The sequence below is a fragment of the Neofelis nebulosa genome, chromosome 11 (genome assembly GCF_028018385.1).
Source record: "Neofelis nebulosa isolate mNeoNeb1 chromosome 11, mNeoNeb1.pri, whole genome shotgun sequence".
In the NCBI taxonomy this organism is placed as follows: domain Eukaryota; kingdom Metazoa; phylum Chordata; class Mammalia; order Carnivora; family Felidae; genus Neofelis; species Neofelis nebulosa.
The window spans coordinates 73,610,650-73,625,987 of record NC_080792.1 but is presented as its reverse complement, the minus strand read 5'-3'; the positions used below and the strand labels follow the sequence as shown (position 1 = coordinate 73,625,987).

Below are 15,338 nucleotides of genomic sequence, written 5' to 3'. Positions count from 1 at the left end.
CAGTCTGCTAATGCAAGTCAGGGTTCTTAGAGCGCCAGTTTTTTCCCCAGAATCCCACACTAGTCAGTAAAATTTTCTACATGCTTTATAATAGCAAAATTGGCAACAATCCGTACACCCACATTATTGGTAATAGCAAAAAAGTGGAACCCTAATTAACCGACAATGGAGGTTATGATCAAAATCTTGATACATGTTCTCTAAAGACCATTATGTTGATAGTGCAGCAAAACAGAAAAGCTCTTGTGACCAAGTTACCAAACAAAACTGAACACTATGGTCACAAGTACATGACAACATGTAGGTATGTGAACAAGATACAGGTAAGTATTTTCCCTCAAAATTTTCTTTTAATATTTTTACAAAGAATTTTAAAAAATGTAAAATACTTTATTTTTTTTCTGATTACAAAAGTATATATGCTTGTTATAAGAAACTTATACATTAGAAGAATAGTGGACATAGAAAGTCAGAGGTCTCTTCATTCACCATGTCAAGGCCATGCTCTCTCGAATAAACACTGTTACCAGTTTGGCATATTATCCTCAGCTTTCCCCCCATAACATGTTCTACACTGCATCATCTTTCATATGAAAAGACTCAGTAAAGGGGCACCTAGGTGGCTCAGTCAGTTAAGCATATGACTTTGGCTCAGGTCATGATCTCATGGCTTGTGAGTTCAAGCCCTACGTCAGGCTCTGTGCTGACAGCTCAGAGCCTGGAGCCTGCTTCGGATTCTGTGTCTCCCTCCCTCTCCCCCTCCCTTGCTTGTGTTCTGTCTCTCTCTCTCTCTCAAGAATAAATAAACCTTAAAAAAAAAAAAGATTCAGTAAGAATTACAACACTGTGAATAAGCAACCCATTTTTTACCTTGACCAAGGTTGCACAGCTTGTAAAAGGGGTAGAGTTTAGACTGGAAACTAGGTCAATATGATCTGAAAACCCATGCTCTTAATTATTGTGCACATCTTACAAAAATTTTCTCTCCTCCCCCACATCCCTGGGTAGATCCTTAGAACAAATGATTAAAAAATAATAAGAAAATTTACTGGGTCAACTGCTCTCCACAAAGAGCTCACTGGCCTTCATTTGTGAGTCTTTTGCAAGTTATGAAAGTGGCTGTTCCTTATCCCATACCGAGCAGCCTGGCATCCAGCTCCAAACTTCTTGCTGGGTGGCACTACCTATAAAACCTAACAGCAGATAAACTAAGAGAACAAATCTACAGAGAAGAAAAACAACCAGTTTTCCATCTCCTCAGTGTAGAAATGCCTCCTATTCAGACCCGGCATGGTTGAGTCTGAGGGCTCCTGGGACCGAGGCTGCCTTACCCAGAAAAGTGCAACTGTTTAATCAGGAACTACCACTTCATTGAGTGCAATCCCGAGGACTGACCTTCTGGCCTCCCTTTTAGCAACATCTATACAATCCCCTAAGTCCTTACATTTGGTGGGTATATGTTCTTGGGGCAAAGTAGACAAAAAACATCACTGGTGGCTGTGGGTGCTTGTATATGCTGGAGGTGTGCACCACAGTAATTAAGGCCAGGGCCTCTGGCTTCCTGAGGTTAGGAGCCAAAGTTCTGTTGAGAAACAGAGCCTGGAAAGGTTAAGGTGATATTACATGGTAGTCAAGGGGTAGCGCTAGGTCAATATGTCCAACAACCTATGATCCTAATTCTTTTGGAGAAATGAAAAACTCTTGTGACCAAATTATCAGACAAAACTGAACACTATGGTCACAAGTATGCTCAGGACAATATGCTGGTAGGTGGACAAGATATAGATAAGTATTTCCCCTCAAAATTTTTCTTTTAATATTTTAATCTAGAGAAATAAAAATATACTTTTTTGGGGTTCTGGTAGTATGGATAAGTATTTTGCTTTTAAAATTTCTTTAGGGGTGCCTGGGTGGCTCAGTCCGTTAAGCATCTGACTTCAGGCTCAGGTCATGATCCCACTGTTCAGGAGTTCGAGCCCCGGGTCAGGCTCTGTGCTGACACTCAGAGCCTGGAACCTGCTTCGGTTTCTGTGTATCCCTCTCTTTCTGCCCCTCCTCCGCTGCACTCTCTCTCTCTCTCTCAAAAATAAACATTTTTTAAAATTAAAAAAAAAATAACATTTAATATTTTAACTGAAAAAAAAAAATTTTTTTTTTTTAACGTTTATTTATTTTTGAGACAGAGAGAGACAGAGCATGAACGGGGGAGGGGCAGAGAGAGAGGGAGACACAGAATTGGAAACAGGCTCCAGGCTCTGAGCCATCTGCCCAGAGCCTGACGCGGGGCTCGAACTCACGGACCGCAAGATCGTGACCTGAGCCGAAAGTCGGACGCTTAACCGACTGAGCCACCCAGGCGCCCCTTAACTGAAAATTTTAATACTAACATCAGATTTAAATGAGCAAATTTTTTGAGCTAGTGATTCTTCTATGAATTTGTCCTGGTAAAATAACCACAAACCTGCTAAAAAGTGTATATATAAGTTCATCAGAGTATTTTTAAAATAAAAAAAAGAAAACAGTTCAATGTTCAACAAAGGATCAAATAATGTTAAGTTCATACAACTAAATACTAAACAGCCTTTAAATAAAATGTTACTACATGTAAAATCTCAAGATACATCGTTAAAAGTCTCCCCCTCTGATATAAACTCCGTAAGTTTATCTCTGCTATGTTCACTGATCTATCACCAATGCCTAGAATAATGCCCAGCATAGAGAAGGCACTCAGAATGAATGAAATTTTAAAAAGAGTTACAGGAGCAAAATATTGTAAAAAAAATAATAAAAAATAATAAAATATATGTATACATAATATATCTATAAATACATGCACATGAAGAGATTTACAAAATTTATAGAACAATAGAAAATAGACCAAAATATTTCCAGCAGTTTTTTCTGGATGGTGTGATTTTAAGTGATTTTTTTCTTCTCTTTCTCCTTTATGTATTTTACAATTTTTCCTTTACTTTTATAATCAAGGAGAAAAAGTGTAGGGCCAAGATGGAAACTTCTAAAGCCATGAACTCATTTCTAGAGGCTTCTCCTAGAATGTTCCTCACCCCTCTGTTCTCTGGCTCTGGCCTCTGTCCTTGAGGACGGGGAGGGGTCTTCTCTCTGAAACAGAAACATTGTAAAATAAATATTATAAAATGTTTACAGCTGTTCCTTGAGTGGAGTGGGAGCTCTTCACCAACAGGGTAAGGTCCACTGTGCCTAGCATACGAACTTATGCCAAATTAAACCAAATCCTAACCTTCGTTCTACTTGCAATGGTTTTTTCAACCGTATAGAAAGCCAGGGAGAAAATTCACGTATAAGATGTTCACCATATTGCACTATAGCCTACTCCTCTCACAGAGAGCCTGGCTCAGACTGGTTATGAACACTAGCCAGACACCCTCTCTGAACCTGTGTAACATAGGGGTCATGGATACTAAAAATCCCAAATCCAAACCGAAACAGAGCTGAGATTCAGGGTCTCTCTGATCTAGCTCTGTTAACTTCAGCTTTACCTCCCATTATTCCTTGGTAAGTACTCTACACTATGCTTTTTGCTTCTGGGTTTAGTCCCTACCATCATTCATCCCCAAAATACTAGACTAAGGGTTTGCTACCCATTAGGCACTAGGCAGGATATGACCAATACTAAGCCTGTGACAAACCCTACTCTTAAGGTGCTTATGGTTTAAATGGGGGTACACCGATCACAATACAGCATGAGAAGGGACTTCTTGAATAGAGGTATCAACTACCTAGGGTGGAAGCATGGATGAGAGCAACTAATGTGGGGAAGAAGGGTCACTTCAAGGAGGGGGTAACTTCAGGCCTGCTCATTAAAGACAGATAGAAATTACTTGAGGAGGAGGGTGTTGAGCAGGCCCAGGGAGGGCAGAAGAGGCAAAGGGAAAACAAATACAAAGGCTCATGAATGTGAAAGGGTATAAGTTCCTTTAAGAGAGGTCCAGTATGTCTAGGTACAGGGTATGCTGGGGTGAGGTGGGTTAAGAGAAGGTAAGAGATACCGCTGGGGAGCTTCGGGGTGTGTGAGTGCATACCTGTGTGTGTACACATGCACCAGACAGAGACCAGCTCTCAGAACTTGTGTTTGTAGGAAGATCCACACATACCAAACTCTGCAAAGCTTTCCAGACCTCCTGTCTCCTCCTCCCTCTATACTTTACGTATCACTATTGCAGCAACCCCCTCCTTGCAGACTCTCCTGCTGGACACCCTGCTTCCAAAGCTGCTATTTCACAGCACTCTGCACACTTAAAATTGTAATACCTTGTGTGCTGCCTAGCACACTGCCTGCCCACTGGCAGATGCTCAGTGTGTTACAGTCCAGTAAGTGGCAACTTGGGCTTTCTCCCTTCCTGACAGACTGCCATCTGGATCCTAGGTGCCTCAAAACTGAGGGTAAGTACTTAATAAAGGGTGGGGTGAGAAGGTGCTGAATGGAAGAGAATTCCTGTCCAAAGTAAGGAGTGGGTGTAAGACGCCTCACCTGGGGTCCTGCTGCCCAGTGCTGCCCCTGCCATAGAGGGGGATGACCTTATCTCTGCTGATGCCAGCTTTGCAAACTGGACACACCTGTCTGTTAGGTCTGGTCTCCAACCACTGCAATCAGGAAAGAAAAATGCATGAATGGCGCAAGAAGCCCACCTCAGAGCAGTCAGGGTCAGAACAACATGGACCAGAGGCCTCAAACTGGAAACACCAGCACCAGCAGGGAACACTTCAAGGAGCCCAACTCCTGATTCCTACTCCTGGCACTCAATAAATATCTACCAGTGGTGAAATCAAAATTGCTTTTAAACACCATCATAAATTAAACAGGCTTCCTCATGCATCATGATCTCTAGTGGCTCCCAGCAATATAGCAGGAAGGAACTGCAGGCCTGGAGCTGTGTCAAGGAGTCTGACTGACCCAGCTGGTATAACGAGCTTTAAAATCTCTGCATTCCTCAGTAGACCAACTGTAAAAAATAAATTTTTCTGTGATTTCTCATTTTTACAGCATTTCCTCAACAACTTTGTATCCCAGGCATCAACATCTGAACATAACTTGGCCATTTTCTGGTGATTTACTATGTGCTAAAAGACAGACTTTGCTTATTATCTAAATTTGCTGTTTTTTAATGTACTTTCATTGATTTTTGCACTCAACTACTTCTTTCAATACTAAAAACACTAGAATTCTATTTTGGGTTTCCCAGGCTCTTTCACTAGTTATAAAGCATTTTGCTTAACCTTCTCTAAAACAAATAAAAATGATAAGAACATATTATCTGTAGTGTCTTCGTAGACATTAAATAATTTATTTATTTAAAAAAAAATTTTTTTTTTAACGTTTATTTATTTTTGAGACAGAGAGAGACAGAGCATGAATGGGGGAGGGTCAGAGAGAGAGGGAGACACAGAATCTGAAACAGGCTCCAGGCTCTGAGCGGTCAGCACAGAGCCTGACGCAGGGCTCGAACTCATGGACCGTGAGATCATGACCTGAGCCAAAGTCAGACGCTCAACCGACTGAGCCACCCAGGCGCCCTGACATTAAATAATTTAATACATATATATTTTCTCAGAATTTATCTTAGAACATAAATTGTATCTTTAGATCCAATGATATAAAGTTTATTATATAAATGTGAATCTAAGATTTTGGGGCCAAGGAGAAAGCATTTAGTGATTTTATATTCCACTTCCTTTATCTTACTGTTGAAAGCTTCAAAACTTATGTGTTACGTGCTCTTTATAAATTTACAGAAGACATGTTCTACCAGGTTCCACTGGAGTCAGAATGCGCAGCTCCGAACATAGTGGGAATCCCTCTCTTGTTTCCCCCGCTCCTTCCTCCTACCTGAATTCTGAGGCTCTAGAGGTCTGGAACTTCTGTCTTCCCCCAATGTTCCCAAGCCACCTACTACTATGGGGTTCTGCCAACAACCACGGGGACAGTCAGCGCACAGTAATCATCCACAGCCAGTTGTAAATGCCAGGCCGTGCTCTGCCTCACCAAGCATGTGGCTGGGTCTTGGTGAATACTTACTAACTGGTTTTCATAATCATCTGAAGCTAGGAAAACAGATTTTCTCCCCTTTCACAAAAGCTCTCTGTTGAGACCAAAAAAATTTCTCTCTTTCTAACATTTTCATAGTTGATATGTAGGAAATACTTTTTGTAGAGGCCGAATCTCAAAAATAAACACCTAACATACTATCAAATCCAACCCAATCTACAGATGGAAAATTGTGAACCAGAGAGGTGGTGGCCTGCCAAGGCCACAAAGGCCATCAGTACAGTCAGGACCATCCCAGGTACTCCACTGACCCCTGTTTCACCAAGTGCTCATCGGTAGGCAGATGTATAAAGAGGGTTGGGGGTAAAGCAAGCAAATGAACCCACAAACAGGGGAGATTGCACCTTCTGACGGTAGTCTCCTGAGACTAGGGGTGTCTTGTGCAACCACAGCTGATGAAAGACAAAGTAAAATGAAATGCATCTTACCTGATGTAAACATGGCCAACTGCCAGAGTCCCCAGGGCACCAGTCATCAAGGAGAAAGAGAATGGGGGTAAAGAGAGAAAAATGCTTTCATTAGCAGAGACACTGAGGGTGGGAGGAGTTTAAAACTGGGACACAAGGTGGAACTGTGGAGTACTGCAATCCCACCGAGTGTCTGTGGGGAATCACTAGTATCAGAAATTAGAAAAGATTGGGCTAAAATCACAGGAAAAATGAGGCAATACAGACAAGACCCCAGTCTCTACCCTTGGGATCCTACTTGTGAAGGACCTCCAGGTCCCAGACCATCCCAGACTCAGCTTCTCTACAAGTCAACCTTTGAGAGGTTGTGGCATCTGAAGGAATCCAATAAAAGCTAAAGACCCTTTGTACAGAAAAAAATTCATGGAGGCATTCTCATATATACATGCATACCTAAGTCTCACAATGTGTGACTCTAAATCTGGTTTAACAAAATCTTCAGGCTGTCCTCAACCCTGAGTGCTCTGCTGGCAGGAGGTAGCTTATAAATTCAAATCTACTATAAAAACATCTTTAAGTAATAAAAAGCATGGGGATGCTGCTTGGCAGAAAGGGCTACCTTCAGCTTATATGAGTTGCACTAGAATGAATTGCTGCCCAGTCTCTCATTTTTCAAATGAGGAAACCAAACTCAGAAACATGAAATGACTTACCTACGGCACCAGGACTAAAAAGTAAGCCTCCTGACTATTCTATCACCCAGCACTAGGTGCAAAACAAGACATTTACAGAATTGAAGGAAAAGTTACTCTAACTACAGATTTTCCACTTTTTCTCTCTTGATTCATTCATCCAACTAACAAATATCCACTGCACACCTATGAGCCAGGAGAGTGGAAAATGTGGACACGGTTTCTGTCCCTCATAAAACATGACTCCTCTAGCCGAGTAAAATTTGGACTCAGAGGATAATTCCTTTCCCAGTTCCTGAACCAGTTTAGCCTCACAATCCAGATATGCAATCTCACTGGATATAACAGACACATCTGACATCTGACTCCCACATTAACCTTGCAGTACCATTCCAAACTGAGCCTAAGGCACCTCAAATCATGGCAGATCTCCCCTAGCAACTTCCCTCAAAGGCTGTGGGGGAGAAGTGAAAGTAACTTTCCTGTAGGGGAAAGTTCAGAATTATAACAAAGATGGTGATCACTTCCATTTATTAAGCAACTATTGTGTGCCAGGCTGTGGCTGACGAACTTTTCATTTATTAATATTACTGGAGGGTCATATTAACCTATGACAAAGTATAATTATCTCTTCATTGCACAGATGAGAAAACTGAAGTACAGAGAGGCTGGTAGATTTGCTCAGGGACAAACCACTCTAATTGGAAGCATCTGTTTCATTTTAGAGTCTGTGTTCTTTCCAATGGTACCTTCATTTAGTTCTTAATTATGACACTCATTTCAAGTCCTGGTTATATGATTCCCCAGAGAATCTCCAATTTCTAGGAGACAATAGTTTCTGCATAAAACTTGATGATTAGGGCAAGAACTACCAGAACAAAATCTGCCCCATTCTATTTATTCACCAATAAATTTATCTTTGTCACTGCTGCCAACTTAAACTCCCTTAAATACTGCTTAAATGTCCCTTTCTTCACACCACTTCCCTGCTCAAAAATATCCCACAGCTTTATGTCCTCAATCAAATCTGGGTTTGATAATCTGGCCCAACCCTCCCTTAACGACTCTTGTTTCCTAACACTTCCCAGCCTCCCATCCAGGGTGCTATTTGAGGTATACAGCAGCCTCGGGGTCTCAAGATCTCATATCTAAGAGTGCATATGTCCATCCCTAGAAAATGCCTGCATTGGAGGGCACATATTCTTTGCCTTATCTGTCATTCTTACCCCTCCAGTTACTCCAATTCACCCTTCCAGGTCAAGTTCAAAATCAAGAGAGAAGAATAAAATCTCAATATTTACCCAGAATCTCAGAGCCAGGAGGGGCTTCTATAACGATGGAGGCCAGAATGAAACTAACCCTGCCACTTCATTTTGATATATGTAAAATATAGCAACAATTATTAGGATCATCTATTAGGATCAACACTAATACATAGTATTTACTGTGCGCCTCATGTTCTTCTAAGCTTTTTATGTATTTAGAGTCATTTGATGCTCACAAACAACCCTGTAAAATGAGACACAGTGTGTGTAAGCACCTTGCCCAAGGTCATCCAGTAGGAAAGTAGCAGAGTCAGGATTCAGAACAAGGAAGTCTGGTTCTACTGTCCTTGCTCATAACCACTGTACATACTGCTTCTTTGCTCAGCACAGCAAGTGGCACATAGTAACTGCTCACTAACTGGTGAGTGTTTTCATTTCAGAGGTGGGGGTACAGAGTCCAGAGTTGGGACATGATTTGCCCAAGGCCACTCAGCTCATCAGCAACAGAACTGGCATAAGAACCCAGGCCTCCTGCTTCTTGGGCCTGATTGTATCAGGAGATCCAAAGTGGGTGGGAAACCCTTGTTCCAAAGCTGCCCAGGGCCACAGGCTTTCAAAACTTAGTAGTGTGTCTTCTGGGGCGGTGACAGGGATACTGACCAGAAGAGGTGGCCACACAGGCTGATGACGGCGTCCTTGGCTGTGTCCAGGCAGATGTTGCACTCGAAGGTGCTGTCCTGCCCTCCACTCTCACCAGCACCATTGCTGCTACCACTGGGCCCCCCTGCACTGGAGTTCTCAGGGGATGCAGAGGCCGAGGGCCCCTTGCTTGCCATCCTTGGCTGTCAGAAACGGAGTGAAGATTCTCCCCAGGAAAATCCTGAAAGACAGAGAGTCCTTGATTGCCCATTTCTACAGCCCACTCTCCCTAGATTCCATAGCAATACCTCCATTGTTTCTCAGTTCTGAAGTTCAGATTATGACTGGACCCCTAAACAGACTTCGCAGAGGCTACAGAGGATGACACTCATGGGGCACCACCCAGAGAACAATGACTCAGATACTTTCATGAACATGGACTAGAATGTACCACACAAATACACTGCACAAATACCAGCATCCTCCTTCCAGATGGTTCTCCAGAGGAACTGAGAACCTTTCCCACATGACCCTACATTCTCCCAGGATAACCAATCCAGGTAACAAATATGTGCTCGATAAAACTGAATGTGCACAGGCTGTCCTTTAACTTTAGACTGCAACTATATTGGCGGGTGAATCTGGTTAGGCCAGAAAAGTTGTGACTGGTATATGCCAGAATATAAGTGTAACTGTGAAAGGTTAGGAAGCTAAGAAGAATCAGAAAGGCCATTCAGCCCAATGTCTTTGAAAATGTTTTGCATTCTGCCTTCTATCGGGTTAAAATACTATCTACTTTGGGGTGCCTGGGTGGCTCAGTCGGTTAAGCGTCCGACTTGGTTCAGGTCATGATCTCATGGTTTGTGGGTCCGAGCCCTGTGTTGGGCTCTGTGCTGACAGCTCAGAGCCTGAAGCCTGCTTCAGATTCTGTGTCTCCTCCTTTCTCTGCCCCTCCCATGCTCATGCTGTCTCTCTCTGTCCAAATAAATGTTTAAAAAGAATTTTTTAAAAATACTATCTACTTTATTTGGTCTAAATCTATCAACTCTTTAGACTCAATACATTAAAAATTTTTTTTTAATGTTTATTTATTTTTGAGACAGAGAGAGACAGAGCATGAACGGGAGGGTCAGAGAGAGAGGGAGACACAGAATCTGAAACAGGCTCCGGGCTCCGAGCTGTCAGCACAGAGCCCGATGCGGGGCTCGAACCACGGACCGCGAGATCATGACCTGGGCCGAAGTCGGACGCTCAACCGACTGCCCCTAGACTCAATACATTTAAAGAAGAGATTTATGTCACTGCTGTACATGGAAAACCAGTATTAGTTACCATAAGTGAAAGATAACTACAAACATAATGATAGAAAAGCTGTTTATCCGCACACTGAGATCATCTGGCACATACAATGTGTTGGGCAAACTTGATCTGGTCCAATCTCTTTAGGAAACTGCACCCCAAGACCTGTCCTCTGATGAATATGGAGCTAAGACCGGGACTCATGACACCCAGTCTGTATTCAAACCATTGTACCACCATGGATCAAGCTGGCCAACAAATGCTAGGAGAAAGACACTATTGTTCAACACTGCCTCCAAATAAAAGAACCTGCCAGAAGCTGAACACAAAGAAGGACAAAACCAACACCAACCATACCCAGAAATTCTGGGTATAGATTAAGAATCTGTCAAGAGCCTGGTCCAGCCACCCTCACCACCCTAGAAATTCTAAGTAGGAGATGCTGGCTGGTAATCATAGCCAGAAAACCAGCAGCTTGGATGCTGACTTCAGTTGAGCCTCCAGCTTGCTAGGTGTTTCGGGAACCTCCCTTCTCCTCTGTGGCCAGTTTTTTCATCTGTAAACTGAGGCACTGGACTACATTGTCTCCTAGTTGTTTCCTTCCAGCTCTAAGACTGCCATCCCAGGTCATCTCATCCACTCTCTCCAAAGCAGGCAGCCCCACCACAAGTCTGGGACTCACCACTGGAGTACCAGAAGACTGTTCTGATTCCAGCTTCCAAAGTTCAAAGAGATGTAAAGACCAAAAAGCCAGTCTTCTCAGACCAAGAAGCCTTCCTACATACCACCAACTTAGAACTCTGGACTCACAAGCACCCTCCTCACGACAGCAGCTCAGTGACTTGAACAGGGAGAGGAAACCAGCTCACCACCACTTTTTCACAAAGTTACATCATTTTACATAATGTCCCAGAAGGGCAGCTGGCTGCTGGCAGCACCAGTGCCTCATTGGCCTCAGCTCCAAGACCTTCCCCCTGACCCAGTGCTTCTTTCTCTCCATATACAAGTGTTCTCTCCTTCTTAGGATGGAGCCTGCTTCTGAGGGCCATGTTATGGCCTTCACATGTCGTTCCAGCTCAAGTACCTGACAGGTGTGAGTTTCTTTAAAATATATTTACCTTTTAAAATTAAGAACTGTGTATACAGAAGTAGAAAGACAATCATAAAGTCAGGTTCACTGATCAATCTTAATGATAGTCTCCTGCTGTGATGCAATAGGAAGTACATATCACCAACAACGAAGCACTCTTAATACATAGACTCTAATCATATCTCTAAAATAAATTACCCACTTACAGAAAATATGGGGCATAGATGCATGTGTTTAACAACTCCAGGAGGATGCAATCAGCAAATCCAGAATGTGGGACCTTTCATAGGACAAATAATCCAAGTTCTCCAAAAAATAAATAGCGTTAAGTGGGGCGTGGAATTCTAGATTGAAACTTGAGACATATCTGCCACTGGAACTGTGTGGATCTCACTGGAACCAGGTTCAAACAAGCCAACTGTAAAAAGACATTTGTGAGATGACTGTCAAAAATTAGATTTAGGCTGGGTATTAGTGGTATTAAGGAATTATTATTAATTTTATTGAGTATGATAATGGTATTGCATAATTTAGAAAATATTCATCTGCTAGAAATCCACACTTAAGTATTTATGATGGAATGATATTTGGGATTGGCTTTAAAATACTCCAGGAGGAGAAGTGAAAATGGAGAGAAAAGATGAACAGGGAAGGTGATGGTTGTTGGAGCTGGATGATGAATGGCGATTTATTCCATTAGCTTATTTTTGTGTCCTTATAAACTTCCATAATAAAAGGTATTTTTAGAAACATGTTAGATTGCAGAAGAGTATGTGCCTGAACTTATTTGGGTAAAAACAAAGTACATAAATGAATACACACACACATACACACAAATATATGCAAAGAAAATGCCTAAAAGGCACAAACTAAACTATTGACAATTATTTCTCGGATCAGGGGCTGGGGAACTTTCGAGTTTCATATTCTTATTCTGATTTAATGTTTTATGACAAACAGGTATTACCTTTATAGTAACATTTAAAAAATTGGGGTTGCCTGGGTGGGCCAGTTGGTTAAATGTCTGACCATGGTTCATGGGTTCAAGCCCCATGTTGGGCTCTGTGCTGATAGCTCAGAGCCCGGAGCTTGCTTCAGATTGTGTCTCCCTCTCTCTCTCTGCCTCTCCCCCGCCTCAAAAATAAACATTAAAAAAAATTTTTTTAAAGAAATTGTAAAATGTATGTGTACTATTACATTTGTTACAATAATGATATTATTATAAAATGTCTTTTAAAGTGTGGAAAAACATACCAAACTGTTAATAGTGACTATCTGCATTGGTGGGAGCTTAGAGGTAGTGATTTATACTTTCTAAGTCTCCCACATTTACAAAACTGACATTTTTACACATATTAATTTTGAAATGAGACAAAAGACCAACAGTACGTTAAAAAAAAAAAAAAAAAAAAAGAACACTTTCCGATCTTCCAGTTTCCTCCAATCCTGAAAAGTTCTGAGTTCAAGTCCTGAATACACCACTCTGGGTAGATACCTTGAAGGCTACAATCCCTGTTTTCACCTGAAAAGTGAGGGTGTCATGCCTCCTACAAAGGGCTGTGAAGGTGACCCTATGAGATAACACAGTGACCCAGAGGGCCCAGCAAGGTAGGCTGTTGCTACTGGGGAGATGTATATAGACACCTCTTACCCTGGTCCATTACCTCTCTGCTCCCTGAACCTAACAAGGCTCTGCATGGCTCATATTACTTAGGGATATAAGTCTTGAGGGGACAGTCAGGACCAAGGTAGGTGTTGGAGTGGGAATGGTCAGGAGACAGTTAACAGGACAGACAGCTCAGTGTGTAGGCAGTAGCAGGCCTGCAGCAGGTCAGGCATTGGCATAGGGCTGCACATTCCAACTCCAAGCAGACTACATCACTCTCATGTTAATTCTTAGTAGACTGACCACATGGTCGCTACTCAGGCTCTAAAGCCTCCTCCTAGTAGGCACTCAAATATTTGCTGAGTGAGTGGGTGCAGGCATGTGTGATTGGTTTTGGTCAACTCCCAGGCCAGCTGCTCATAAACCGCTCTTTGCAATAAATACATCCTGGGCCCCAGAGTCACACACCTATCCCCAGAGACCTCTCCACACCTCCTTTCTACCCTCATGTACAGGAACCTCACCACACTAAGGCTACATGGCAGAGATGAGCAGCGTTCCCTGGGGACTGTCCACTGAACACCTGCAGAACAATAGAATGTGGCCACAGCTTCATGGGCCCAGGAATGGGACAGTGGCTCAGAGGACAAAGGGTCCTGGTTGGCTCAGGAAGTGGACAGAGTAAAAGGCAGGCAGGCCCTTAGCATGCCTGAGCTGCCATCTTACTCAAACTTTCTCCTGGTCCCTATAGGAACCAAGAACTTCAACCTGACTACATAGCAACCTTGTTGTGGCTGGTTCTGTGCCCCAGTCCCTACTTTGACCATTCTTCACTCCTGATCTGAATCAGCTTTTCAAACATATTCACATCTATTACCACTCTGCTGAGGTAATAGCTTTTACTATTTTACACTCCATTTCACAGATGAGGTCATCAGGCCAGGGAGGTTAGAGGACTTGCACAAGGCCAGGCCATCATACAGTGCCAAATTCAGACTTTCCAACACATCAGTGCTCTTTTCATTCTGACATGCTACCCTTTAATATGCAGCTTTACAAAATTAAATACCTGTTCTTTGTTTCGCTCAAATTCATTGTCCAATGCTGCAACTGTTCTTTGGAGTGTGAAGCAAACTCATCACTCGTGCATTTATGCGTTCAATCCACAGATCTCCAATACCAATTACATTTGATGCTTGGGGCTACCAACTGTGTGTGTGTGGGCGGGGGGGTCACAAAGAAGAGCAAGGCCAAGTTGAGGCTCTGCAATATAGAATAGGAGCTAACGAAGACACATGGATAATTATAAGAATTCTTAATAAGGGGCTCCATCAAACTTGCCTGTTTTTCCTAAACAAGGCACCCTCCCAGAAATCTGGTTCCTAGACCTCCTCAGTGATTTAAGTAGGATTTGGATCTGGATAATGCCCAAGAATCTGTTTTTCAAATAAGAATCTTATTTTCTTTAAAAAAAATTTTTTTTTCAACGTTTTTTATTTATTTTTGGGACAGAGAGAGACAGAGCATGAACGGGGGAGGGGCAGAGAGAGAGGGAGACACAGAATCGGAAACAGGCTCCAGGCTCCGAGCCATCAGCCCAGAGCCCGACGCGGGGCTCGAACTCACGGACCGCGAGATCGTGACCTGGCTGAAGTCGGACGCTCAACCGACTGTGCCACCCAGGCGCCCCAAGAATCTTATTTTCAAATAAGGGTCCCTACTTTCCACTCCAGGTGATTCTTTGATGAAGAGTTTGGAAACCCAGCTCTCAAAAGGGGAAGAACGCTACCAAAAGCACAAAGCAATATGGCACAGCACAGAGTTTGGGAGGGACAGTGATCACAGGGCCTGTCCTTCAGAATATACACCCACCCCAGCTACAGTCCACAGGCACTATGAAGGTCAGATAAATCTTTGGGTTGGGGGACAAGTCTGCTGAGATCTCAGACCAGCACGTGCTCCATCCAAGACAGAGCTGATCATTAAAGAAACAAATTCATACCTACTTTTAAAAAACATTCCTAAAGTTGAGATGTCCAGAGTGGCACCATATGGTGCTGGAACTAAAGCAGATTTGCAATACGTGATGATCCCTTAGGAATGCAGAACCTGGTAGCTGAAATTGATTGACCCAGCCTCACTCCTATTACCTTCCCAGAGCTGGCCTGGCCTACCTCACAGGAACTGAGCAAGGGAGAGAATGGAAAAGTTGCATGTCCCTGCAGGAAACACTGGGGAACTCGACCTCATGAAGA

At 42.8% G+C, this 15,338-nt stretch overlaps 1 protein-coding gene across 1 annotated transcript in view; it reads right to left on the bottom strand.

Annotated features, from left to right (window-relative positions):
* The window catches only part of RNF185 (ring finger protein 185), a 38,277-nt gene that overhangs the window by 5,052 nt on the left and 17,887 nt on the right, over positions 1-15,338 (bottom strand). The window contains exons 2-5 of the mRNA XM_058690870.1: positions 9,110-9,329; positions 6,514-6,532; positions 4,511-4,623; positions 3,066-3,120 (exon numbers count right to left, since the gene is read on the bottom strand). Coding sequence (XP_058546853.1) covers positions 3,066-3,120; positions 4,511-4,623; positions 6,514-6,532; positions 9,110-9,285 — 363 coding nt within the window. The 5' untranslated portion in view covers positions 9,286-9,329. The remainder of the gene's footprint in view (positions 1-3,065; positions 3,121-4,510; positions 4,624-6,513; positions 6,533-9,109; positions 9,330-15,338) is intronic.